Below are 27,955 nucleotides of genomic sequence, written 5' to 3'. Positions count from 1 at the left end.
GCATCGACACTTTCTCTCGTGTCATGAACGGTATAAAAAACAGATGCTGTGTATTGACAATGATCCGTAGTCTGCTTTGATCTTATTTATTTATACATGAGTACATGGGAACATGTGGCGTTGAAGATTTTTGTCTCATAAATATCAATGTTGGAGTGTTTGACATTGATTATATCAGTGCTTTTTCAGGGTGAGGCAGTGCTGTTTATATGCTTTTTTTGAATAGGAAATAAAAACATTCTCATGTTGTTATGCATAATGTGGCAGAAGCATCTAATACAGTATCTAAAAACAGTTGTTTGACTAAAAGGTGGAGAAATCTCTCTGCTGCAAATCAATCTAATCTAAACTCTCCGACACAGTAACTTGGGTGTTGGGTTTAACAGTTTATGTCTTGATTGTACCCGGGATGATCTCGGCCTTCCTAAAACACAGAATTGTCCCGAGAGTTTCCCCATGCAGCGCTCCCCCTGGTCCAATCAGGTTTCGACTTTCCCGAAGGTACCATCAGGCGGTCGGTAGTGTTTGGGGAAGGCTTTGAGCTGCAGCGAGTTAAACGCGTACTTTCGGCATCCGACGTTCTTCACAGTGTTTTCTCGTCTGCAGCCCTCGCTGAGGAGACACAACAAGGGGCGGGGGGATGTTCACAGACAGAATGAGAGCAGAATATTGAAAGGACGACTGGTTTGAGTTACCCAGAACTGATTACATTTTTGTCTTCATTCCTGAGCAGAAAAACCTACTTAAGTCTTCCAGGGATTGTTTTGTCCAGGGAGTCAAAGATGTTTGACGTTGGGTCAAATGAACATTTTCATGTTTATAGTTTGGGAGGAAAGTGAGCAGCAGGGAGAATAAGAGGGATTGTTTTTGTTGTAATTCAAGCAGATTGCCACTAGAGGTCAGTGAAGGCTTATTAATACTGCATTAAGCTGAATTGAGTGACAATAAGACAAGAGGACATACATATGTATCATTCAGAGACAAACATGGAAGAAAAGCTGAAAGGAAATCAGTTAAAGCAAGTTAAGAGATCAGAGTTGAGTCAGGCATAGATTGAGAAACAAAACGGTTTAAATTTCCATCAAAGTGGATTTTTATATTCTGCAGCTGGAGGCAGAAAACCTTTATTACAACAGGAGTGTGGCATTCAGGGACACTGACTGCAGGTTTTCCCGGGTTTGAGATACATTAAGAGCAAGATGGGAGGCAGCAAGGCGAAAGCTTTCTGACATTTAACGTCTGCTGAGTCTCAGAGGAAAAGCACGACCGGCAATTGTTGAAAGAAACACAAATAAATACAATTTAACAAATCAACGTCCGTCTGAGGACAATAACATGAACATCACAGAGCAGGAAGCCACAGTGAATTAAATATAATCTCAAACAATCATCCTTTAACCCTCTCTATACACGTCAGGCACAACAAAACCTTTCAAAATAAAAGCAGCATTTAAGAGAAACTTCTCTCCACAACCTGCCGCCATTAATCCCCTGACTTACACTAAGTACTCCTACTAATCACTCTTAATTAATTAACATGTTAAAAGTGACAATTAAATACTCATAATACTAATAATAGTCAACACGTTAGCATGAATAATAAATGAATGCACTGTGAAGTCTCTTAGTAAATTAAAACATGTCGATCTAAAAACAGACAAAGTGAGCCGAGTTATAAAGTGACGACAGCGTGACAGGCATAATAATAACAAATATTTATATCCACTATATATATATATTTATATCTATATATATATTTACACACTCTGCTTTGGATTGAAAGAAGAACATAAATATGCAGCACACATTTCATCTCGGCAATACAAGCATTTAAATACATGTGCACACAGTTCTATAAATATATGATAGAAGAGAAAACTGACGAATTACAACATTTAACATTGTAAATTAAAGTTCAATTCTTTGTCAGTGTTTTAAGGGATCACTTTATTGTGATTGCATGTGTAAGTATGAGAGGTTAATAAAAGTCTATTTTAAATAGTATTTGATTGGATCAATCATTACATCCCTGCTGTAATTATATATAATCAATACTTTCATGTTTTAGAAGAATCTATTCTTTGAAATAAAAATAAGAGGACACAGATGGCCGAGGTTCTTAACAGCCCGACTCTCTGTGTCTCTAAATGATGCAACACATAATAACACATAATGCGTCGCTTGTTTAACCTGTAGATAAATGCACGCGGCACAAACAACAATTAGACGTTTGGATCGATGAGCGTTTCGTGTCCCACTTTTAAGGACGGGGTAAATTGCTCAACCTCAGCCATTTAAAGTCAAATATAAATATAATACAGTTTAATCTATACTCTTTCTACTGACAACAAAAAATCCTGGCAGACTGATTTTCGGTTACAGTTTTTTCCTCAGATTTATGAAAATGGAGACGAGTGTTCAGGGGTCACGAGGGCTCGACAAACACTCCCAAAGGAGGCTATTTTTGGTCTGATCCATTTCTTACTGGGTCGATCTAAATGAGACGATCTTGAAACTCAGAGATCAGTGGCGCTGTCGTTCAGTTTCACAGGCAGAAATATTGATTTGACACCACAGTTTACTCTTTCTGGACCACTAAAGGCACAGTCTGACATACTCTCAAATCTAAACCAGACCTGTCGTTTGCTGATGGACATTTTTTTCTTGGGGGTTTTAACACTCAGAAAATATTTTTAAGAGCACAGACATTATCAAGGAAATATGGAAATATGATCATGAGACTGGCTGAATTGCTAATTTCCACATTAATATATAACTGACACAGAGAAATAAAATCTTTCTCCATGAAAGGTGCTCGAGACATAATTTAGAATAAATACATGCGTTCACAGGAAAGTCAGCTGGAACTTTTCTTTGTTATATTAGTTATGTAACTTCATGTCTTTGGGTTCTCTCACTGAAAGTTTGACAGATAAACTGAACAAATAGTCGGATAATGAACTGATAAAACACACTCGGACACTGAACCTATCAGAGAAGAGAACTGGAGCTTCATCCTCTCTGGAATAATCTCTCTGCAAACACAGATCCTACAAACCTGAATGAGCCTGACTAAAGCATGGATCGCTACATTCTTTACATCATCAGAAGTCTTTACTCCACACAGCTCCATAAAGACACCGTCATAGCTGCAGCGTTGACCTCTTTGTCACATTTACCCTGAATAACCTACAACATGTATAACCCACATGTGTGCAGAGGAAGCAGAGCTGCTTCCTTTAAAGCGCAACGATGAACTTCATCAACTAACAAGAGTTGAGTCTTCGCAGCAGAGGTGGCACTGTATCTGGAACGACCAATATAAGTGTCGCTACAGCGCTGCAGGCCTGAGCCGGTTGACTCATGATTACAGGGATTGAAAAGTACGTAAGCTGTGATCAATACTTTAAGGAAAGAACTGAACCCACTAATAACCCCTCAAATGACCAACTCATTTATATCCAAGACGGATTAGTGTATCATTTACATATCTTTCATAAGGCTTTACTTTTTGTAACATTATTTTGCATGCACTGTCATGTAAAGAAAGTTCATCCTTTCAAATTAAAAGCCTAATTCACTGCATTTACTGAAGATCCAGAAACAGATAAGGACGGACACATTAAATTCACCTGTTGTTTTAAACTGCTACAGCTTGCTACAAAGATAAATACACATTCTGCCTCTCCATCATGGGTCTATTTTTTTCTTTGGAAAGTGGGTCATGCTTGTTTTCACGGGTTCTGATCTCTGGAATTTCTGATCTGCTCATTTTCTCAGTCAAGGCATGTGAGGTATTTCAAACGCTTGAGATTAGATGATTAAAGGGGGATGCAGCGGCTTCTTGTCGCTGGCAGAGAAAAGGCATATTTGACTGCAGTGGACATGAGTGTTATTGTGAGTTCAGTTCATTTACGTTCATGTAAACAGGGCGTGAAATACAAAGATCTCAAACGAGCAAATGCTGCCTGAAAAAATATATTGAAGCCAAAGGCAGCTCACTTTATTTGGCACAAAATAAACTTTCTCTGCTTTAGCTTGAAAGTGCAAAAGCTCATGGAAGACAGCGATAGCGTAAGCTCAATGTAACAACTTGTTTAAGTGCAAAGCTTAAATAATAACCGAGTTCTCTTTATAAGAGCTACGATCAACTCTCCTGAAAGCATGACTTCAATATAATCTGTTTGTTTTATAAATATTCACAACTCAGCTGCACTTTCTGACCTGTGCGTCACAAATACACAAACTCAAACGTTCTCTTTAATCTAGCTGTCCTTTCTCCACATACTGTAAACTGTGTTTAGACTGTTTTCAGCCTCGCTGACACATGTGTGATCGCAGATGTTCAATGAGCCACGAGTTAACATCTGAAGAGTAACGAGGTGACATGTTGACACTCAACATCAGGAGCTGAAGAAAAGGACGTGGTTGCTTACTGACAGGAATCACTTGTTTTGCAGTTATTGTCGCGTGGACAGATTTTACCAGAATGTCCTGATAAGAAGTTTAACACGTGTTGTTAGCTTCAGGCAGCTTCGCGTGGACACCGTCTATCCGTCGGCAGATGATGCATTATTTTGTCTCATGTTTCTACGACACTTTTCCGGTGCATTTCTTTTAGGTTAGAAACGTAAAACGAGGGAACAGAAATTGTCCATGAACGGACGAATCGACAGATTAAGAGGGCCGGCTTGGCCCCTGATGAGCAGAACATCAGAATTGCTCAGCCCTGAGTCCGAGTGGGACGGTGTGTAAATGCTGTACAGAATCAGTGTGCATGAGCTTTACACACACTCACGAGACAGTGGCACAGTTACATCCTACAGAGTCAGTGCGGGGCACTCTCAAAGAAGCTGATCATCAGTGTCTCTCAGCTGCAGCGGAGTTTGGCCAGAAAGTAAGCCACGCTGAGAAAGATCCACACCACCAGGAGGTTGGGACTGAGGGCCAGCAGGGGCAGAGAGTACAGGAGGCTGGGGTCCAGTCTGAGGTCCCGCACCGGCAGCAGGCCGCTCAGGTTCTTCTGGATCACCCCCTCCCTTGTCCCAATGCTGCCGAGTCACGAGGGAGGTGAGGAAGAGGAAGAAGAAGAGGAGGAGGAGGAGGAGGTGTGGAACAGCAAAGGATTAGGGGACAAAATGGGAGGAAAGAAGGGAGGCAAAGGGATAAAGGAGAGGGAGAAAAGGGTGTAGAAGGATGGAGGGTTGGGAGGAAAAAGGGAGGGAGAGGAAGGAAGCAGGTTCCGCAAAGGAAGCCAAAATAAACAGATGGCGTGCATAACGGTGAAAGCAAAAGGAAGAGGTGATGCCGGCGAAGAGTCACAAAAACAAAAGAGTCCACAGCCACGGATGACGGACAGAAGTATCATGGCAGGACGAGAATAAATATAAATCATAAGAAAGTCACAACAAAACCAAGAATGAAACAAACCCCACAAGACAAATAATAAGCAGAGTGTACAAAACCAAAATCATGGTAAAGTCAAACATGAGGAAGAGGAAGAAAAGAGAGAAAAAAGAGAAAATTAAGAAAGACGTCTTTTAGAAAAGGAAGGAAGATAAGAAGATACAGTAATGGCTCTCCATGTTTACATAATCTAAGGTATGGGATGAAGGAAGAGGAGGAACTGGAGGGAAATGAGGGCAAACAGGAAACACCCTTTAAAATGTTAGGAGTGAAGCGTACATTTGAAGATATCTGCACTCTCCATCAGGTATCTCATTTAGCTTTTTACAGCTAGCATGCATTCAGAGTACCTGGTGCAGACCTGCCTTCAAAATGTTCACATCTTAAAGGTGTCGTCATCAGAACTTGGAAAAGATGAAAAATGGATCATGAAGGGGAAAACTGGAGGGGACAGGGTACGATATCCCGAAGCGTTTGTCCAACATGCTTCGTAGCACAAAACCATTCCAAACTACGTTCTTCTATCAAACAGCTGTTTTCATGCCCGTCGACTGATCCGGCAGAGGGGAGGAAGAGGGAGAGATGAAGGAGAGGGACAGGAAGGAAAGGTTGAAGAGATGTCATAACGTGTACAGTGGGGGAAGGAGTGCACCTTTATTGAGCACAAGTACAACGAGACGTCTTTGTACAAACAAATATTTACAACGTGAAAAGGCACACTTTGAACAGGCGACATTTTCTGACACATAAAGGAACAAAACTCTGTTTTTATTCTGCTATCTTGTTTTCTGAGAGCAGCAGCGATTTCGGGAGGTGAAGACAAGACTGAAGAGACTCGGAGACAAACAGAGACAAAACAACAAGCACCATCTCACGCAATCAAAGGAGGATTCTCGTTTGAACATCAGAGTTGTGGCGCCCTCCTTCACACCCTTTGAGTGCTTATCAACTGAATTTGAGCATTGACAAGTCTGACAAGTATTCAAGGGAAAACACCATCCCCTGATTTTCAAACTATTGAAGAATCCTCCTTTCAGAAGTACCAGCATCTCTGATTCTGTTTTTTATTTTACGGGGAAGCAGGCAGTGGTGAGTTTTTAAGACATCCTTTTTTCAAAAATGTACACGAGGAAGGTTCAAACTTTGTAAAATTAAAAAGTTGGAACTTCTTGTGTGTTTTCTTTTTTAGGCATGGTGTGAAAAAAAAATGTAATCGGGCTCTGTAAGGGAGTCGTACCTGCGCATACAGTCGAGAGCCTGCGTGAAGACCTGCGGCGCCATGCCGTGCTCGTGCTGCAGGATCAGACACTGCTCCAGGGTCACAGACATGGCCGTGCGGTCTTTGGCACTTTTACAGCTTGTGAACCGAACGCCATTCAGCCGGCGGCAAATCTGTGACAAAGAAGAAAACAAGTTGTTCTTTATTAAGATGATTCCAACATTAATTCTCTGCAGTTCTGACGTTTCTCAGCTGTTTAAAAAAAACCCCAACATTTTATTGTGTAATTCAATCGTTTTAAATCATCTGTCCGGATACTCAAAAGCAGTGAGCAGTGATTTCACCTCAGCCGCCTGCCAGAGGATGTCCACGTTCTTGTTTTTCCTGGCATGGACGTTCTGCCCCAGAAACCTCAGCAGCTCAGGGAGACAAGTCTGAGAACGAGACCGCGGGAGGCCTGAGGGTTTAGGAAGTAAAAACAGTACATTAGAAAGTTTTAATAAATACCGTTGTTTGGTCGCATTACAGAAAGGGTTCAGAATAAAAGCACTTACAGTCCTCGGGCAGGACTTCTTTAAATTGCTCGTAATATGAGTTCAACCTGGAGAGACTCTCCAGATTAATGATCTCCTGTAGGGACGTGTCTCCAAACCTGAAAAATATAAACAATTTATCAAAGACTCACATTCAACCCAGATTCAGCAAAACATGCAACACGTCACTCACTTCTCAGCGAGCGTCTGCTGCTCGTTGATGCCGACGTTGAAGTGCACCGGCTGCACTCTCAGCAGCATCCCGCTCTGAATCTCTCGAGGTAACGCGTCAAACATTGTTCCAGGCAGCGGGATTCTGACGTTGAAGCCGTCCCTGTTCCCTGTGATGATCGGCAGCATGTCGGGGGCGGAGCTACTGGTGGCCTGGGTCACCTTCAAGTGACAGAAAATGTTCCAATCAGGCTTATAATAAGGAAAAATACTCATTTTACACAGGAATAAACTGATACATTAAAAACTGTTTATTTTGATGAACTTACAAACAAAAACTAAAAAACAGGATACAAAGAGCATCAAATATGATGACGCAGTTTGAGTTTACCTTAAAGGTGACGTTACGAAGATCCATGATGCCCACACTCATATCCTCCAACATGGCCAGCTCCTCTCCTGCAAACATAAACAACTGATCATCAGCCGGCCTCAGAAGTGTGTGTGTGAGTGTGTGTGTGCGTGCGTGTGCGTGTGTGTGTGTGTGCGCGTACCATAGGTGCTGAGCAGGGACTCAAACTGAGCGAGCAGGCCGATGGTGTAGAGCTGTCTGAGGAATCCGTTGTCACGGAGACAGTTCCTCAGTTTGATAATGAAGCCACAGATGAGAGCAGTGAGCTGCAACACAAAGACCTGAGCGTCAACATCAGTTCTGCTTTAAGCCTGGCTCTCTGAGTGTGAGTGTGTGTGTGTGTGTGTGTGTGTGTGTGTGTGTGTGTGTGTGTGTGTGTGTGTGTGTGCGTCAGTTACAGATGATTAATGAAGTCAACCTTGTGCCAAGTATCCCTGTTAAAGAGCAGTTTTTATTCCGACTGTGTTGGCAGATGACGGAGCTAAGATGAGAGTCCGAAGAAATCATGTTTCATTATTTCAAATGACTTTTATTTTCATTTTATTCGATTTTGTGATTTTTTTTTCAACCAACCTGTTATTTCAGCTTTGATTCTGTTCTGTTTTGTTCAAACTCCAACTCAAGTAGCTTGAACTCTTAAGAAAGAGTCTTTTTCTTAAAGGTGCAAACTGTCTCTAAAACTTGTCTGAGATTTACACTCCATGACCAGCCTGAAAGCTGCTGTAAGAGTGACCAAAATATCTACAGTCAACCTGCTGAGTAAGCACCTCGCTCAGCCAAAACTACAAAGACAGAGGCTTTAAAAATAACACCATGGAAGAAAAGAAGATCCTCTGCCTGGACTACCTCTGGCACACGTTTTGTTTTAACTTTGGAGGAAAGAAATCCTCGAGCTCTGTTTCATGTTGTCTTCTCCCGCTCTGTCGTCTGTTTAAAAATCCCATGACAACCTTCAGTCCCCGCTGCTTAACCATTAGCATCAACAAGTTTTGCACATTCACAGATTCAATCGAGACTCTTCCACTTTGAGTTTTTCTCGAAACATCATATATTGCATATTACTAACCGTCTGGCAGAAGACGACGTCGCGGCGGTACTGCAGTGAAAGGTCCATGGCTATCGTTGGTGCACTGTCCTGCATCAGCAGGAAGACCATGGACTTTTTGGCTGTGTCGCTCATCATGGCGACGCACTCTGTGAGCGTGGTGAGGAGAGGGTACAAGGCCTCGCTCCACTCACCTGAGAGACACAAAAACACCTTTAACAAAGTGTACACAGATAAATACGTCACAACAACCCTACACAGGCTGAGTCTGACTTATATTGACCACCAATAAAGTTATATTAAAAAGCAGAACATAATCTGATTTGACAGCAAACAGGGGGAACAAAGAGACAACATGGAAAGCAAAAGAAGAAGACAATAGTTAGATAAGGATACGGTTTCGATTTTATTCTACACTTTCTCACTTCACTTTTTTGATCGCTACAGCGAGCGACGACTTCCAAAGAAGCAGAAATGAAACATTTGAGATTTCAAAGGAAGGTCTCCGTGGGATTTCCCAGAATAAATCTAACAATTGGCTACACCAACTTCCTGGTTTCAATGAACTATTCAAAATAAGTCTTTGAGATATGATGGAGCATCAAGGTGTTTTTACTGGAAACAAGTGGAATACATTCAGCTGATATTGTTCTTGTCAGAAATCATATTGAGATTAAACTATTAGGAAGGTGGAAGAAAACTAGCTGCTTTAATCACTAAGAAAGAAATCATTTCTGTTGACCAGAGACGTGGAAAGTTGGGGACAGATGCCGAGAAGCTATGGGCTGGACAGCAGCTCTTACCTGGGTACGCCTCCTCAGCTATCGGGCTTCCATCTGGAAGAGGGGATGGAGGTGCAACATGCATGATTAGCGGCGCGTAAGCCACACAGGGCAGCAGAGACAAATACAGAAAGCACAAGAAAGCAAGGTCAAACATCTATCAGAAAACACACGGCTCTGTCGCTGGATAAGATGATGCATCTTATTGGATCGCGTTTGCATTTAAAGAACTTTTTGAGAGAAATGTAATCATGTTTTTTCCACCTTTACGTCAACATGTGTCATCTTTCTGCACTGCCTCTGTGTGCAGAAGTAAACGTGTGCATTGAAATACAACATGTAAATCAGCAACAGGTGTCATATACAGAAGCAGCACAAAGCTTGACACAGAAGAAAGCTGAGTTACAGGTACAATATTACTGCAACGTAGTGGAAAGACAAAAAGGCAACAACACAGAAAGTTTTTCTCACAAAATTAACAGTGCAAGTAAATTGTCCCAGAAATTAGAAAACAATCTCTCTGTGAAAAAATCTTGCAAATTGAGAACAGGAGCGGAGGCTAAAAAAGCAAAAAGGAGAGAAATGATAAACCTACAGGATTCCTGTTCGGGGCTTGGAGGACGTGCAGAGGAGAGGGCAGGAGGAGAGGAGGAGGAGGATGGTAGGTGTGATGAAGATGGTGGTGGTTTTGATGATGAAAGAGAGGAGGATGATGATGATAAACAGTCTGGGTTGATCCAGAAAGCTCGTCTTTTCCCATCACCTTTTTATAGCCACACACAACAAGTCTCAATCACACTTTTTAATGTTGTCAAGCTGCACATATCGTTTGTTTGACACATTAAAAAAGGCAAGAAATTAGAACAACTTGCAAAATGCAAAACTGATCATTTTACATCTTTTTTTCACGTTATTTTTCTATAATCCATAAAAAGGGTTTTCACAGAAACTGTTTTATCGGTTTCAGATCTACCTTTCTTGCTGGCGCCGCCCTGCAGGTCAGCCTGTCCACTGTCCTGACTGCTGATGCTGGGTCTCCTCTCTTTCTGAAGCAGCTTGTCCACACGCTGGATTATGCACTCCAGAGATTTATCCACATTTACCCAAACCTTCTCCTGAAACAGAGCGATGTGATCAATAATTTAGAGCTGGATGTTTGTAAGAAAGGCTAAAAGACCTCTGAGCAAATTTAAGCAAGGAGAGAAGATTCACAAAAATGTACAACTTTTAGTAATAACACATTCATCATCGTACCCATTCCTCCTCATGCCAGTCAACTTGCAGCGAGGACCGACTGTTACGACCGGTCCACTTGGCCAGCAAGGTGTCCTGGTCGTTACGGAGGACAACTTGTTCTGAGTCTGCGGATGGAGACGCTTTGGAGGCGATGTAGTCTGGCCGTGCTGCATTCAGGGCCTGAATGGCTGAGGCTAGCAGCTTACAGTGACATACTGTCACCAGCTGACGAGTCTGGGAGGAAAAATGGAGGAGCAAAATGATCATTTTTTTTCCAAGGAGATTCTGAATGATCTTTGATGTTACATTAAAATACCTTATCAACTAGAATAGTGAGTGTCCTCTCCATGCCGCTGGCAGATCGATCCTTCGCCGCTCTGGAAAGCCTCTCGGCGTAGTAGCTGACCTGAGTCTTCAGCGTGTTGATGTGGGCGATGATCTCTTTGGCTCTGACTATGTCCTGGGGTATGTAGACGATGGACTGCGAGCTGGAGAGAGCGCGGCTACAAAATGCAGAGACCAATGACTTTATCTTAAAGTCTGGATTTTAATGGAGGCAGATGACACTTAGAAATCCTCATAATGCAAAACGTTTACTGTTGAGTCTTCAAGCTTTCATGAGAAGACCACATGTATGATAAATACTCCTCTGTTAAAGAGTGTAATAAACAGACAGTGACATCGCATTTGCATGCACATGCCTGTTCTAAACATCGCTCTTGGTCGGTGGATTTGAGGGAACGCTCAACACAAAGACGACACGGGGAGTGATACGGCTCATTTTAGAAATTCATTCGAGATGTTGTTATCTGTGCTTTGATGTCATTTTTATTGTTTTCAGTTGCTGAGTCATGTTTTTAAAATCGACCAACAGTGATTACTGAATTTACAAAATGAGCAGCATTTTCAACAAACCTGTCCTGAGTTTTCAATTATTCTGATTTGAAGAGGTTTGTTTTGGACAATGTGCAGCACATTAAGGGACGTTAATACAAAATGCAACATGTGTCATTATTGGTCACTGTCTATATAGGTGAGTTATGTGACATGTAAAGTGTTTCATTCACCTAAGACATGCTCCCCTGTTCAGCCAGAATTGCAAATATCATGACCATAAAAAGTAGCTGACAACTTCCGTTCACAGTTTCTTATGTGGTGGTACAAGGCAGTGAGAGGCAAACAAGTGTACAAACAAATGAAAAACAAGCAAAGCAGCGCAAAAACTCACCATTCCTCCTCATAAACGCTGATCAAGAAAGTAACAAAAACAAAAGTTGAAGAAAAAAAATGCATCCTTTACGAGACAGCCAAATCATAAGAGATACATCGTTCATGCAAAAGAAGTTCATATGGATCAAACGTTTTTCAAATAAACTCAAACAATGATTAAAGGAACATGAAAACCACTGAGATTAAGGGGGAGAAGAGCATGCACATGTATTTCCTTTAATTTCCTTTTGAGAGTTTAAACTTACTGTTTCTTTGCCTCCTCAAACTTCTGGATGAGTTTCCTCAAACCGCTGTTTTTAAAGCCTTGGCAGTGAGCCGCCGGAGCTCCGACTGTTATCACATCATATGTGTGTTCTGTAGAGTTCAGGCAGATATCAGGTGTTTCAGATGAGGAAAAAACACTTGTTGGATATGAAACGTAGATGATTTTGTTCTGTGTGCCGCACCAAAGCCCAGCTCATCTTGCACCCTCATCCTCTGAACGTGCAGGTTGGTTGGCATGAACTCCAGCTTCCTCTCTGCCTTCAGGTTGCTGGCTTTGAAAGAAGGACCTGACGTGTGTCGACAGCAGAATAGGGGTTAACAACCCATTAGGATAAACATGTGAAGGTTTTTTTTTTTCTGGTTTAATAATCAGACGCTAACCTCTGTAGTCGTTGAGGTTGGACAGTGTTTCCTGGTATGCGAGGATTATCGTCTGGTACTGAGAGACAATCTGTCGCCTCAGATTCTCCCAGCAGGGGGATAACTCTCCGAGTTCCTCCAGCTCACACACCCTGGAGAAAAAAAAGAGGTCAGGCACAAAGACCAAAGAAGAAATCAATAACACTGTAAAACGATAGTGCACTTACCTGGACAGGAATAACATGGATAATAATGATTCACTGCATTACGGGACATTTTGTGATATCTCCATCTCTGACATTTCAGCAATATTATGGTGCGAGCAGTATGTTGACTAATGGACAAAATAATTGTCCGTCACTATTTATTTTGTGGAAATATTCTTCTGGATTATTTCAACCAGGTTTGATGGAATCAATTCTTGACCAATAAAAACATCTAAATTGATCAAGAAACACTCGCACGGAGCATCAATGTGCACTGAGCTCCAAAAAGAGCCTAAGTTTAGAAATGGACGTGTGTATTCCTACCTGGCTGCGTCCTCCTCCAGCAGCAGTTTGACGAACTGTCTCGGGATGTTTAACGAGAGGACGCTCTCGGACATTTGTTCCAGCACCCGTAGGTGGTTCCCATCTGTTGTAGGGAAGCGGTACATCCGTGACATCGTGCCTCCAAACACTGCAGCCACACAAAAATTCAGTTAGTTTTGAAATTAATTCGACTGATGGAAACAAAAGCGAGAAGGTGAAGCCTAAAAAAAGCCTGTTGTTAATCTTATTGTACCCTCTGTTTTATTTCTGGATCAGAGATGTATCTCGGAGGTAAACGGATCCCTCCCACTCTCTGCTGAAAATCAATACATTTAGACCCTGTGATATGATTAAGGGTCTGATGTATTTTTAAACATGGAGCCTTTCATGACCAAACTGAAGCTCACAAGAGTTTAATAAAAGATTCTCCACACATATTTGTACATTTTATTAAGTATTCAGTTTTAGATCGAACTTTATCCTCTTTTTTTTTTTTTTTTTAACGAGATACCTGTTCCTCTAAATCCCAACAGCAGCTCTCACTCAGACGCCCTTTAGAGCAGCAAACAGTCCCAGACTGTTTAGTTTAACACAGTATGTGTTTGGTTTGTGTAGAGATGCTCGTGTCTGTAGGTCTTATTGATGGGAATGTTATTAGTTAGTCAAATTTGTGCAGGCAAATGAGATCTTTGCAGATCAGACACAAAAGCCCGCTGTGGTCTGTCAGGATCAGCTGTGCAGGTAAATCGTGTTTCACTGGTGAAAACAAGTGAACTCAGGCTGGCTACATGCTGACTGGAGAGACAGAAAGGAAACTGAAAATACTGGATACCCAGCGTGACTGAATCACCGGGTCTCTGTGGAGAAATCTAGCACCTCGTAACTCTAATTCTGAGATATCCGAAAAACACAGTTGAGTTTTCTTCAAAGATGCTGTCGTACCAGAGCGCAGCAGGGTGTCTTTGCATAGAGAGGCGTATTTGATCCTGACTCCCATCGACTCTGTGAGGCTTTCATCAACAGTCAGCATCGTCTGCAGGACACACACACACACACACACACACACACACACACACACACACACACACACACACACACACACACACACACACACACACACACACACACACACACACACACACACACACACACACACACACACACACACACACACACACACACACACACACACACACACACTCTGATGTTACAGAGCCAGATAAACACCTCCACCTGCCTGTCCACTCATTCAGGCCCACTCTTCCCTCCACCACGCTCGCAGGCTCCAACACTAAGTTTAACTGTGACGTGTCGGTGATGACACAAGGAAGGAGGAAACATCAGAGACAGATTTGTAAAATCATAAGATTTAACTTAAGTTTAACTTTCCAACATGACAGACACACATGTTCAACACAGAGTCCAGATTTTCCTCTCACCCGGCCGTTGATGCTGTCCGGCAGTCGGCCGACCATCATCCTCTGATCTGCTCTCTCTTCCATTTGCCAGGCTGCTATGGTGACGTTTCCCACCCGCTGGTTCTCTGCTGATCTGTCCATTGAAAGCACGATGATTTGATTTGATTCCCATATGAATGCATAAGGAGCACAGCTGGGTTCTTTTATAAAAAGTCTACTGATTTGAACATTTTCAACTGTTACGTTAAAACAAAAAAGTTTGGAAAAAGGATGCTGAATTTGTACATTTTGAATCAGAAAAAACCCCAAAAAACAGCTAAATTTAAGTTTCTGCAAATTTCCCTGATTAATCAGAAGATGATCATTTATTCAAACTGGGAGGTATCTGATGTCGTTTTCAGGCGTACTGAATGTTTCTTGTGAATCTCACTGAGTCTTGTCAAAGGAAATATATTTGCAGAAAGCACACATTTATATGTTGAACATAGGAGCTCCTGCGTTTCTATCATATGGATTATTTCACAGCTGTTGGTCGAGAAACAGAAAGGAGAACGTTTGTGTTACCTAAGTTCGAGCTGTAATCTGTGGCTCCTCTCTTGCAACAATTCCTTCACAGGAAACAGAGCTGAGCCCAACATGTACATCTGAGGAGACACAGGGACCACATGTTCACTGATTCTCTCTCTCCTATTACTAACTGGTCCAAACTTGACAATGAAAACTACTCTAACCAGTGGAAAACATTCAATCTAAAGTGTGTGTGTACCGTTCCCTGTGAGCGGTCCTTCACATCGTACACGGCCACTTTGACCTGCGTCTGTTGGGTGATGTTGGACTCCTGGAAGAAGGCGATGCTGCTGAGGAAGATGGGGTTACTGGTGCCCTGCGGACACACCCAACAAATCATGAAGAGTTCACAGGAAGTTCATTTTTAATAAACTTTTTTTACTTTTTCAATTATGCGTCATCAAACTGAGAATTCAAGGTGAAATAATGACATCGATTTTTCTTTCTAATATGTGCTTATTTATTTATTTTTGTCCAAGTAAGTCGAAAACGTAAGATCATTCTGTGCAAAATGCTCAATAATAATATTAATTTTCACCAATTTTCCATCTCTTTGCTCTTTCTGTTAAACCTTTTAATGACTCATGCTGCTTTAGTGGGCATGTATAAAAAATGTTTTTCAACTACAGGTTATGCAAAGTGACCCCTAAATGGCCCTCGACCTTGTTGGAAGAGCAGTTTCATACAGTCGGAGGTTTATTTTTGGTTTTCAGTGTGTGTGTATGGTTGCAGCTGAGTTAATGTATCTCTCTCTTCACTTCTCACATTTACAAAATAGATGAGGGAGGTGTGGGTGGATGAAAGAGTCATCGGTAGAGATTATGACCAAATTAGACACATCCTGTCCTGATACAAGGGGAAAGGGATTGTGGGATAAAGAGTGTTTTGGAGTCTGACCTCTATGACCTCAGTCTGGGCGTGTTTGGTCCAGAAGGCCTGCGGTGGCGTCGTGCAGCTCACTGCTACAAAGCTGTTGGGTTTTCGATCCAAAGCAGGAGTCAGCAGGTCTGTGCAGGCTGGAGGAGGAACACAGAGGCAACACGTTCACAACAACATACTTTCTCAGAGTATCATTCTTCAGTGTTCTGAGTTTCACTTACTGACACTGAACTCCAGCACGGGCTCATCTGGGTCCTGGCTATTTCCTGGAAACAACCGAAAAGTCACAAAACACAAGAGATAGAACAAACAGCTGGAGTAAACTCTAAAAACATCTATTTAACTCAACTTTTAATACACCTTCACGACATCTCAGAGGTAAAAAAGAATGATAATGAAAAGAGGAAGTGAAAATATTTTACTGTCACGCTGTGATTTGTTTGCACTGCCCCTCGACTCACAGTGTGATTGGTTAGCAGAGGAAGAGCAGCCCTCAGGCCTCATTATGATCCGCTTCAGAGGCTGAAGAGGCCACAGGTTCCCACACTAGTTCAACACACGGCCAGCTGAGCGCGTGTCACACTTTAATTCTAGTTTCTATGCTGCCGCAAGGGGCTCACATTAATCACAGCCTGAGTTTATACAGACTCAACATCTCGTCATAGAAATAAACGTTCTTACTGGATGGAAACTTATCGGAAGTTTTATGAAGCTCAAATTTAGAGATGAATCTCTTCTCACCTGCGAGTGCCAGGCCGATCATCTCGCTGGACAGCTCGAACGTGTTGGCCCGGTACACCGACCACGGCCTCTGTATGCGGGAGCCACGCTCTCTGCCCCCCGCCATGCCTGTCCTGGAAGAGCGGGCGCCGGCAGGAGGCCAGAACACACACCCTCACACACACCGGCACACACTCCCATGTGATGTGGTCCTCTTTCTGCTCACATCCACAGCTGCACGCCTCTCTGCACAGAGAGAGACCAAGAAGAAGGAATCAAATCAATCTCTCTTCATCGAAGCTTGAAAATCACACATTTTACAACTTCTGCACTGGCAGAGAGTCATTCACCTTGCCAGAAATAAACGTCCCCCTTCATCAGTGATAACATCCCCAGACTCAGTCTCATTGAAATTCCAAATAGATGCACCATGAATTTAAACTCTTGTGTAGATTCTCCTCCGTGCAGGTAGCTCCAGATGTTTGACAGATGAAGGGCACTTGCATCTAAAGACACTGAAGTAGGGCAGCATATCGGGCACACATTGAAGGAAGTAGGCCACACCCTAATAACCCAGAACCACTATGAAAACGAGACCACTCTGTTCCCTGTTTGTGAGAGATTGTGAGGAGTAACGTTTGTTAACAAACCAAACCTCAAAACCAAATAAAAAGTGAAAATAGAGTTTGACAGCTCTGAAGTGAATCACTACGGAGCTGAGACACAAAGAAGTCGTTTCTATTCTAAACACAGCACACTTCTACCAGAACAACCCTCACAGATCTCTATCGCTGCAAACTAACTAGACCACAGCGCCTCTCCATCTCCTGCTTCGTGTCCCTCTGCTTCTCTGCTGTGTTTCAAATAGGTTAATTGCTCTTTAACAAAAATGGGACAGAGGGAATGAGAGCAGGAGAGGCAGCAAAGAGCGGGACAGTTACTCATCCACAGGCTGAAACCTTTAGGGGGAATGGATCCCAAAAGAGAGAAGCAGAGAAGAAAAAACTATAAAGCACAACTGTGTGTGAAGAAGCTCAGGTGAAATGGGGAGGAAGGAGGATGGAGGAGAGATCTTTTAGAGGAGACAGATAAATAAAAAAGTTTAAGAAATGCAAAGAAAATGAGGAGGAGGAGGAGGAGAAAGGCCTCACCCGAGAGTCTCCTAGCAACACCAACATATGATCATCTTTTAGTGGGCACACAGAATGCAAAGTTTTTCAGAGGGTAGACAAATGCAGATGCAAATAAAAACACTGCTGAAGTGAGCATCAGTTTTTAAAACATATGAAGTCAGACTGTAAACATGTGCAAACAGATCATAACACACGTGCTGATGTTGAGATGATGCTCAGCGGCGTGCTAACAGACACGTGCCCCCCTCACTCTTCACCAGTCTATAAATACAAACAGAATAAATAAATATTTAGAGAGCCATAAATACGTCTGCCTTCAGCTCAGTGTGGCAGCAAGAACAGGAGAATATTTTCTGCATCGCCACCTTTCACGTTCTTCTCCATTAAGTTGGGAAAAAAAAGGGGCAGACAAATTTGCAACCATCAAAAGAAAAGTTCAGCCGTGCAAAAACATTCAAGGATTATGTTTAGAGTCACAGCCCATCGTGATGCTTCCTCATATCGAATTGAATCGTCGACAGGATCATCGTCATCGAATGGTGAGACCGGTGACGACGAACAGCCTTCAAATCAACACGCAAGGTTTTACGTCTGACCTCATTCAATCACTTCAAAACTTCTCCAGATAAATAGAGATCAACTTTGAGACTATTTGGAGCTGAAGATGAAAGAAGATCACATGTACATCTCTTGACCTTCAAAGTTACAGTGCTTTCACTGAGGGAGGTTTCAGCTCGGACTCTACTTTCTGTACCTTGTTCCTTTTTTTCTCGTCTCCACATGTTCCCTGCTCGCTGCAGCTGTCAGCGTTCACATTGCACACCAGAATCCATTCAGATATGAATACATCAGAATCTATGCAGCTGGTTGAAGGACACATTCAGTCTTGACTGGCAGGTGGGTTTTTTTCATTGCAGAAGTGAAATACTGTTTTGGGTTCATCCTTCTTAATTTCATACCACAAGACTGAGAGAACAAAAACATGCATTTCATGTCACAAATGTCCTGAAAAAAAGGCCTTCTGTCCATGTGAATAACACAAAATGTCATAATTTACTTTCTTTTTACACTAAAAAAATAAACCTTAAAAAATATTGCACAGGATCAGGAGGCTTTCAAATCCCCGTGTTTAGAGCTTTAGATAGTAAGGCTGCGTTCACTCCAACCTGAGCAATGCATGGAGTGCTTGGCCAATAACATACCTGCATGCTCACATTCCTGGTCGATTATTCTTTGGTGTCTGTGATTAGTCGTGGTTAAATACTGTCCGTGGATACAAAAGAGGGTTGTGCAGGTTTTGGCAGATGTTACAGGAAGAGTTAGACGGGTAAATGCAATGACAGAAATGTAAACAGGAAGCTAACGTCATAACTCTGAGGACAAACAGAGAGACAGAGACAGATCCAGAAAGGTGACGTTTACCTGCCGCCTCTCTGGAGGAGGCTGTTTGTGCAAATATTCAATATGAATGTAACAACATGTGACAGCGTGGTTGGAGACAAATACAGGCAGACGCGCTCTGTCCTCTGCGATCAGATTAAAGTGCTGCCGGCACAAACACTCAGTCATCAGTCTACAGGGCCTTTAAGATGAGCTGCATGAGAAGAGACACTCAAGCAAAGCAAATAAAAAAAAGAGGAGAATAAAGTGGTTAAAGGGATGCCTGCAGTATTTACAATCCTTCTTTTAACCCGCCTGCCTTCATAATGATGATGACATCACACCTAACCAGGTACGCCAGGAATAAGAACAGAACAACGAATATGTAGAGCTCTCTATTTTTAAAGGTTTTGATATGAAATAAGTACACGAGCTAACTCAAACTAGAACTGGATGTCCTCTATGAATAAAAGCTGTGCATGTATACAAGCTTCAGTTGTCTTAGTTTCTGTAACAGCACAGCAGTCAGAGTGGCTCCAGCTCTCTCACTGCAGATTTATGAATCTCATGATGCATGGACACCATGCACACACACACGCACACAGAGTGACCAGATCAAAGAGCTCTCAGTCAGCTTGGCTCAGGTTTCTCTCATGTTGATACATCAGCAGCAGGTTCCTGCTAAAACACCAGAACATGCACCCAGCGGAGACGACAGTCGTCTGGTTAATGTCACGGAGCTAGAATCCACAGTTTGTCTCCTTTTAAAGCGTCCATGATGCAGTAATAAAAAGATGTGTGCTTCCAAGATTCAAACTTAAAGATCTTGCACATCCCAGTTTGGTTGAATGAAACTAAAACAGCCCTCATAGGATGTCTAGTTTAGCCTTGTAGCATCTTAAACATATACTTATAGTTTAGTTACTCTCGTAGCTTTTGAAATATATGCGCAGAAAAAAATGCAATGAGTCTTGACGCATCTCAGATTTTTTTGTTTCCAAACCGAGAAAGAAATTTCCAGACTCTCGGCCAACAGGAGTCAGATTTTCCACTCACAACGCCAAAAAGACGACACGGGAGAGAGAGATTAAGTCGAAGCGTGGTCTTCCAATCTTTCTTATCAAAGATGTGCAGCATTACAGACATCAACATCCTAGATATATTCATAATTATTGAGCTGTCTTTTAAAGTCCTCGGTACCTTAAAATGGTCATTTATAAGTGATGCATTATACGTGTATTAACCCTAAAAAGAAACACCATTACTTTCACTCTGAAGTTTTAATTGATCTTGCAAATCCCTTTAAGAACGACCTGCAACAGGCGGCACATTTAACACTTTGAATGCACAAAGACTCCAGAATGTATATCACATAAAAAAGAGCAGCAAACTAGAGGAAGTCCACCTTCACTGAGGGGGAAAAGCTGCCTTATAAGGGAGCTCCACATTTAGCCTGCTGTGTTGGAGAATTATGTGTGTGTAGGTCTGTGAGTCACATGAATTGGGGCACGCACACACTCTCACACACACACACACACACACACACAAACAGACACTATAGACCACGGTTAATCCAGGATAAAGCTCCTGACACATAAATCCCAAATCCAGAATTCACAAAGTGGATTTGGGTGTATTTATTATAAGGGGTAAAAATGAGCCTAAAGGTCAATTAAAAAGAAAAACTCTTGTTCCCTTTGTGTTCATTTCTTCCCATTTTCACTCTTTGGCACAGTGTAAACAAGAATGCACGGGTCATGCACTTGTTGGAGAGGCCAAGCAGGTGGCTTCTGGTTCAAAGTGGCAGCTCATTTGGAATATAAGACAAGTTGTGAGCAGGTTCAAACTTTCTGCCTCACAGACTGATCTCATCTTCTCTGTTTGTATATATTATATCTGCTCATGAGTGGGGGACTGTTTAAATCTTGGGTCTCAGTTTTAAGGACAGAGTGCACGAGAGTGAGGTTCCAGTTACCCATACATGGTGAAAACCAATTTTACAGCTTCCTCACACGGCACGAGAAGGCATCACGCCACACTCACAGCTTGTCTCAGACTGGACGACGCATCTTTCTGAAATCTTTCTTTCATACGACATCCCAGAACAGAAGGACGACTCCAAATAAACACAAAACACAACCAGAAAGCGAGGATGCAGAAGATGGTGATTCAAGAAGAAAGGAAACTAGAAACAATGTTTAAGAGGACTGATTGATTCTCAGTATCTGTTGAAAGGATTAACTTCCTTTTCTGAAACAGAGAGAAAAGTAAACGAGCACTTTGACTAACTGTGTCTGATTACAAGATAAACTTCGTAGACCTTCGTTTATTTAAAAAAAGTATTTTTTCTTTGGAGTTTTAAAAGTGTTTTTTAATTTGTCACACCTTTGCAGAAATAAGGATCAGACGAACATGTTGCTCTGTGTTCACACTTTACTCTAACTCTCTCGCTTTTTTGAACTCCTGCTAACTTACATGAATCCACGTTTCCATGGTAACCCGAGGTCACTGAGAGAGATCTGTTTTTAAATCAATTAAAGACATCAGATACTGCATGTACTCACAATCTGTTGAGGGAGACTGAAGGATGAGGAGGAGACACGTTCACCTTCAATGAGGACGAGCGGCAAGAGTTCACAATCTGAAACAAAACAAAAATAAAAACATGTTATTCCCGACATTGTTCATTTTGTCCGTTTTATTGTATTTTTCCAGTTGGTATCCGAGAGGTGCTCTGCTCACTTTCTACCAGAAAAACTAAAAACCACGACAAACAGATTTGCCCCCATGTTGCGCCACTGAAACAGTAATAGTAGCTCCTTGTCCCTCTGTGTGTGTGTGTGTGTGTGTGTGTGTGTGTGTGATGTGTGTGTCTGCTCATGTGCCCTGTGGGACCGACATTAGAATAAAGCATGAATAATTTCTTTGGAGGGACGGAGCAGCTGTAGCCCCTTTCACATGAAAATGAGCATCGCCCAAACCCACACACACACACACACACACACACACACACACACACACACACACACACACACACACACACACACACACACACACACACACACACACACACACACACACACACACACACACACACACACACACACACACACACACACACACACACACACACACACACACACACACACACACACAGGGCTGTATTGAGTTGCTCCTCCTCGCTCTCGGCCACGTCACTCTCTCTAAATCACCATGTATTTCTAAGTACTGCACAAAAATGACTCATTATCTTCAACAATGTTTCCACTGCAGCCTTGACACCCTTGACCTTTTGGGTGACCTTGCTCGGCTAAATCAGATTCATGAGTAAAACAAGTTGAGATATTAAACAAACAGATACTTGATGCCAACTAAGGCACAAAATGAAGAGAAAAGCAAACCCGACTCTGCATCTGTGCGCTGTGCGTGTGAGAAACTGTCTCTTGCTCAAGTTAGCATGACTTCCTCGTGTCGTTTCCGGAAGTGTCTAAAAGGAGTCTGACAGTTACCTTCTCCTTTAAGCTACAAAAGCCCAACCTCTTTACAGTCAGGACATATAAGAAACGAGGAAACGACCTCAGGATTTATAAAAAGCAAGTTCCTCTATGAAGAGAAACTCATCAAATTAATTTACTTTTGGTCAACTGGCGGCATTATTATCTTTCTATGCATATGAGACGCTGCAAAGTGTAAAAAAGTGTCAGTGAAAGTGTTGAGTTTTCACACCTAAAGCACGTCATGTTTAGAGCATATTGTGGTCAAACATGAAGCAGAAGATGGTCGGCGGCGGCGGCGGGGTTTGAAGAGACATAGAAAGCAGAAGTTAGTCTGCACTTTGCAGGGTAAAGGTTAGTACGATATCTCTTTACGTGACTGTGAGAGAAAAAAAACAGCAAGGAACAAAACCTGACAGGACAAAGGAAGTGATCTTCTTGAAATAAAGTTTGTCAAGACTGATTGAATCACCTCTTACTTAAGCTGGAAAACAAACTGCTGCTGGATGACTTTTGAATAGATCTCTTCTAACCCCATTCCAAGACAAATGTCTTCAGGTTCATCACAGTTACGGAACTACAAAAGCTGTCCTCCATTTTTATTAATGATGCAGTAGTGACTTGTAAACCTTTCCTGTAGTCGAGCGATACCCAATCATGCCAAACCAACACTCTGCAGACCATAATCTCAATTTTTTGAATTAAAATTCGAAGGACAAAACAGAACCAAAAGAAAAAATATCATGTGACCGTGACCTCATCTGCTCCGAAGGGATGTAGGCATCATCAGAAGGAGCAACAACAGATTCCAACCTTGAGTCACCACCATGCAGTCACATCTGATTATTAAACAGCAGCGTAGATGTTTCTCTTGAATCGCTTTAACGGCCTCTTCACTTTAAGAGTGGATGTTTCTACCTGCAGATGAATGAAGAGAGGAAAAAGGACTACAGTTCTCGAAGCTCATCAAAAAGATGAGACACAAAGAAGCCTTCCCACATGATTAGCAGTTTAACTTTGGACTGCAAACCTATTTAGAGATTTTCAGAATACAAGAACATGCAGGTCAAACGAGTGACCAGTGAGTCTCCCGCCAACTGTGTCACTGTAACACCAGGACTCACATTTGTCTGCCTCATTTGTCAGGGCATCATGTCATTGAAAAAAAACAAAAAAAATCACAGTCACACACGCTGTGTGTGTCACAAGCACACACATATACACACACACACACATCCATCTCCAGCTGGCAATCTGAGCCGTCGCTATGACACAGCTTTTTCTTCTGCTCGTCCAGTCTGATGCACAAAATCCACTTCAAGTCTTTGATTAACATGAACATAATCATCTGACTTAGACTCAAGTGCAGACTCTGGATCAGGGTGAACAATAATAAAGGAGCTAAAGGGTCAGAAGATAGAGCATGTTCATCAAAGGTGCAGCAAACAGGTGACTTCCTTTGAACACCAACAGAGAGTATAAGAGAAGACAGATGCTCTAAAAGGCACTGAGAGAAAGGTTGTCAAATTGGATCAAACTTTAAACTTGTATGCTTTTGGGTTTCAAGCCTTTCTTCTCTCTGAGGTTAGCGGAGCAGGTCGCCTAGGTCTACTAAATCCTCTGGGGTGACCCCAGATGAAACTGTCCAAGGTTAAGGAGAAACAATATGTTAACATTTCAGAGAAAAACAGTCCTGCTAACTCAATCATAGAACTTAAAGATGTCATTTTCAGGTTAATATGCCAAATATCAGAGTTTTGCAATTTGAATACATAACTTTGAGGTTAAAGTGATAGTGGCAACATTGAGATTTATACACAGAAGAGAAAACAATCAAAGACTCTTCTCTTCATTTAAGATGCATCAGGGTCTAAGAGGTTTTTGTGGAGTCATGCTTGAGTGGAAACATTCTCTTTATCTCTGCTTATTTTGAGTCACTCTTTTCAATCTTCTTCTTTTCTTATCTGCATCACATACCGCGAGTATTTTAAAATCCCCAAAACACCTGCCTGAACGCTGCTCTGACAAGCACATTTGTGGTCCTGTACCACAGCAGATACTTTTATACATTTCCTGAATCTTTGCAGCATCGTTTCGCAGCAAGAATTGCAGACAATGGTTCAAATACAGCCAACAGCATGATTGTGTGTTTTCTCCCAAACAGCTCAGACGTCAGCCTAAAAAACGTAAGAAGAGCGTCACGTTTCTAAACTGTGTGAAGATGGTGTGAACAGATGGAAGCCTGGGTTTACACACATACCCGACGAAGATGGATGTAAACAAACTCACGCTGCTGCTGCTGCTGCTGCTGCAGACGCCGTCACGAGGCTTAGAGACTGCAGCTGCTGACAGAGCTCTCCCTTCTCCTCTTCCTCCTGCTCCCCATCTCTCTCTTCCTCCCTCTTCCTCACCCTTTGGTCTCTCTCTAACAGCTTGCTGCCTCACAAACATTCAAGCCAATTAACTCTTTCTGTGCCGGGGCTGCAGCAAAAGTCAGCTGCTTGATCTCTTCTATCACGGATGCCAGAAAGAATCTGAACACTAAAGCCTCAATGATGGGGGGATTTTTACTGTGAGACTCTTTCATTAGACTGTATGCATTAGTCCAGCTCTGTCTAATACTGAAAACTGCTGCACACTGTCTAAATCACATATGAAACTTTTCAGCATGGAAATGTTGTATTTGTGCAATCTGAAAATTGATATATTTTTGTTTTCACGGACACACTGAATTACCTGATGAAGAAAAGCAGAAGAGAATCTTCCTTTTTCAGCAGCTTGAGCCTGTCTGTGAACTTTCCGGCTCAGCGAAGGTCTTCTCTGTTAGAGCAGAATAAACAATGAGTTGGATAACAGCCTTAAAGATGCATCAGGACAACACGCACATTTTAACAGGAGTGCTTCAGACAGCGGATACTTTTTACAGTGCAGACGTGTCATGCAGAGAGCCCGTGGGGGATACAGATCACGTTTTTTGCCATGCTCTTCATGTGGTGATCCTATCTCTCTCTCTCTCTCTCTCTCTCTCTCTCTCACACACACACACACACACACACACACACACACACAACAACACATACAGACACACAAAACAAACCCACGGTTCACTCTCTTTATGATCCCCCTCCACTTCCCTTACGCTCATCAATAATTAAAGTCACTGTTGCATGAGAGAATCAGTGGAACTGTGTGTGTGTGTGTGTGTGTGTGTGTGTGTGTGTGTGTGTGTGTGTGTGTGTGTGTGTGTGTGTGGGGTGGGGGGGGGGGGATTTAACATTTACTGTCATATTTATTCTTCATTTGTGTCTGACTGCATATCACAGAAATGTTTTATAACCTGCTTCCTGTTGAAATTCGATGATGAGGCTTATGGTTTATTGAGCGATCCTTTTTTTGCTGAAGAGGATGACGAAGCTCATTACCGACCCACTGAGTGTGACTGTACACCTCTATCTCTTCATTATGGCAGTGATATGCTTCTCTTGTTTCATTTTTAAACAACCAGACAGCTAACATCTGTCATAAACAGCAGCATATAAATATATTGGACATGTCTTACGACGACAACATGGGAGACACAAATAATGATGAATCAACAGGCTCAAACCTCTGGAGCTGAGTGGGAGACTTTGATGAGTCACCACAGACCACACACACACACACACACAGATATGTCAGACATCATGGGCTTCCCGATCAAATCACACTCCATCAATTCAGATCAGAGAGTGCATGTCGAAAACACCAAAATAAGAAATAATGCTTCATGATCTGTCTCAAAACTGTCCTAAAAGAAACATAATGCTAAAAAATCAGACGTGAGGATTGGCTGGAGGAAAATGAAAGTTGTGGCATTTTCCAAAACAAAAGTGGGGACTAAAAGAAATGAAAACAAAGATGCAGAATTGATTTTCAATTGAATTCTTTAAATTGTTATCATTATAAGGTGGTTAATTTAGCTTACAGCTCGAACAACAAAAATATATTTGAGCAATTTAACTGTGTATAAAGTTGCTTTGCAGTCGTTTAGATGCACACAGCAAGAATTTGCACCAATTCAAATCTTATATTATACAAGAAATAAAGGTCTCCATGCACAAGCCTCACAAAACTCCCACCTGAAACCACTTCCTATCTCAGACTTTGCCTTTGACCACACAGCATCTCATGCATTTCCAGCAAGCAACTATTTTCCATTTTAAAAAAACATTAGCACCATCGATGTCCACGCTGACCTTGACTCCTGCACAGCGAAACTCAAAACCCCCGGGATAGCCTGTTCAGCAGAGACTGCAGCAGTGCAATGTGTGTGGAAAAACAACAAACACACACATGCAGACGAAGCACGTGTGTTTGCAGGAGTCAGCATGCAGACACAAACACAGACAGTCGTTGCAATCGGGGTGACATTAAATAAATGTACCTGCTTATGTGCAAGTAACAGGGCGACTCAATGACCGATCATTTTAAGGTCATTAACTATTGTTTACACTTGAAATGCACCTTTACTTAATAAGTTACGTAACACTTGAGGCAGGGGTGTTTTTCAAGCTGTGACCCGCCTGTCACACTCAAGAAACACACTACAACGTCATAACATGTAATGTCACGTGAGATTTTCCAAGCAACATTTGCACTTAAGCCATAATTCAACCCTTTTAAACGTGTTGTATATCTTACTGCTGACTCTGTACTTCCTGTGCATCCTCAGCGTCAGTCTGCAGCACTCACTTACACTCTGAGTCGTTACATTTATTAGTTATATGCCCATAAAATGCAAGTACCATCCCAGAAAGCAAACATAAGCTCCCTTTACTTAACTTACCATTAACAGAGTAAACACCAACTAAGCTGCTGGCGTTACAGCTCTTTAGTCGAGAAAAGACGTCACAAAGCTACGCACTTTGAATTAAAATAAACAGTTCATAAATGTTACTTACAGTTTCGGGTAATTTCTGTGATAAAATATCCGTTTTAAAACAAAAGAAAACTGTTAAAAAGAGAGCCTCCTTCACAGCCTGCCGCACTGTATACGTGTGTGTCTCCCTCTGTTTGTGGGCGTAGCAGCAAAAGCAGCTAGCCACGCCCCATTGCGTTCCGTTTTGGTGGCGTCATCACGCAAACTGGACGGAACACCGAAAGGGTCAAAGCTCAAGTTTTCCCCGGTCTGATTTTA

The 27,955-nt window shown here is 42.1% G+C and overlaps 1 protein-coding gene across 7 annotated transcripts; it reads right to left on the bottom strand.

The window, feature by feature from the left end:
• Positions 1 to 67: 67 nt before the first annotated feature.
• On the bottom strand, positions 68 to 27,864 carry LOC306818397 (inositol polyphosphate-4-phosphatase type I A-like). 7 transcript variants are annotated; one of them, XM_079335953.1, is made up of 29 exons: positions 27,720 to 27,864; positions 25,516 to 25,599; positions 24,348 to 24,420; positions 21,850 to 21,926; positions 16,794 to 17,018; positions 16,274 to 16,318; positions 16,071 to 16,189; positions 15,373 to 15,489; positions 15,171 to 15,250; positions 14,628 to 14,739; positions 14,131 to 14,221; positions 13,189 to 13,336; positions 12,680 to 12,810; positions 12,481 to 12,585; positions 12,280 to 12,388; positions 12,033 to 12,050; positions 11,121 to 11,307; positions 10,823 to 11,038; positions 10,542 to 10,683; positions 10,164 to 10,331; positions 9,590 to 9,622; positions 8,808 to 8,980; positions 7,884 to 8,007; positions 7,721 to 7,788; positions 7,352 to 7,551; positions 7,180 to 7,277; positions 6,970 to 7,082; positions 6,644 to 6,798; positions 4,364 to 5,051 (listed from the first exon to the last, which is right to left on the bottom strand). In XM_079335953.1, exons 5-29 carry the CDS (start codon positions 16,897 to 16,899, stop codon positions 4,871 to 4,873), a joined length of 3,039 nt encoding a protein of 1,012 aa, XP_079192079.1. In that variant the 5' UTR covers positions 16,900 to 17,018; positions 21,850 to 21,926; positions 24,348 to 24,420; positions 25,516 to 25,599; positions 27,720 to 27,864; the 3' UTR covers positions 4,364 to 4,870. The 7 variants fall into 7 exon arrangements, with proteins under 7 accessions (XP_079192082.1, XP_079192084.1, XP_079192079.1 ...); XM_079335956.1 differs by lacking the exons at positions 4,364 to 5,051; positions 24,348 to 24,420 and adding an exon at positions 68 to 612 and having other exon boundaries at positions 27,720 to 27,863; XM_079335952.1 differs by lacking the exon at positions 24,348 to 24,420.
• Positions 27,865 to 27,955: the final 91 nt, after the last annotated feature.

The sequence above is a fragment of the Symphodus melops genome, assembly GCF_947650265.1.
Source record: "Symphodus melops genome assembly, chromosome: 23".
Lineage (NCBI taxonomy): Eukaryota > Metazoa > Chordata > Actinopteri > Labriformes > Labridae > Symphodus > Symphodus melops.
Note: the sequence above shows the minus strand (reverse complement) of the source record. Positions and strands in the feature narration are given on the sequence as shown.

What these genes read in the sequence shown, in the direction of transcription:
- LOC306818397 (XM_079335953.1), bottom strand. Translation starts at nt 16,899, where the DNA reads ATGGCGGGGGGCAGAGAGCGTGGCTCCCGCATACAGAGGCCGTGGTCG. An exon ending in TCCTCTGGCAGGCGGCTGAG is followed by an intron (nt 6,799 to 6,969) that starts GTGAAATCACTG and finishes TCTTTGTCACAG; the next exon opens with ATTTGCCGCCGGCTGAATGG. An exon ending in GCTCTCGACTGTATGCGCAG is followed by an intron (nt 5,052 to 6,643) that starts GTACGACTCCCT and finishes GTGACTCGGCAG; the next exon opens with CATTGGGACAAGGGAGGGGG.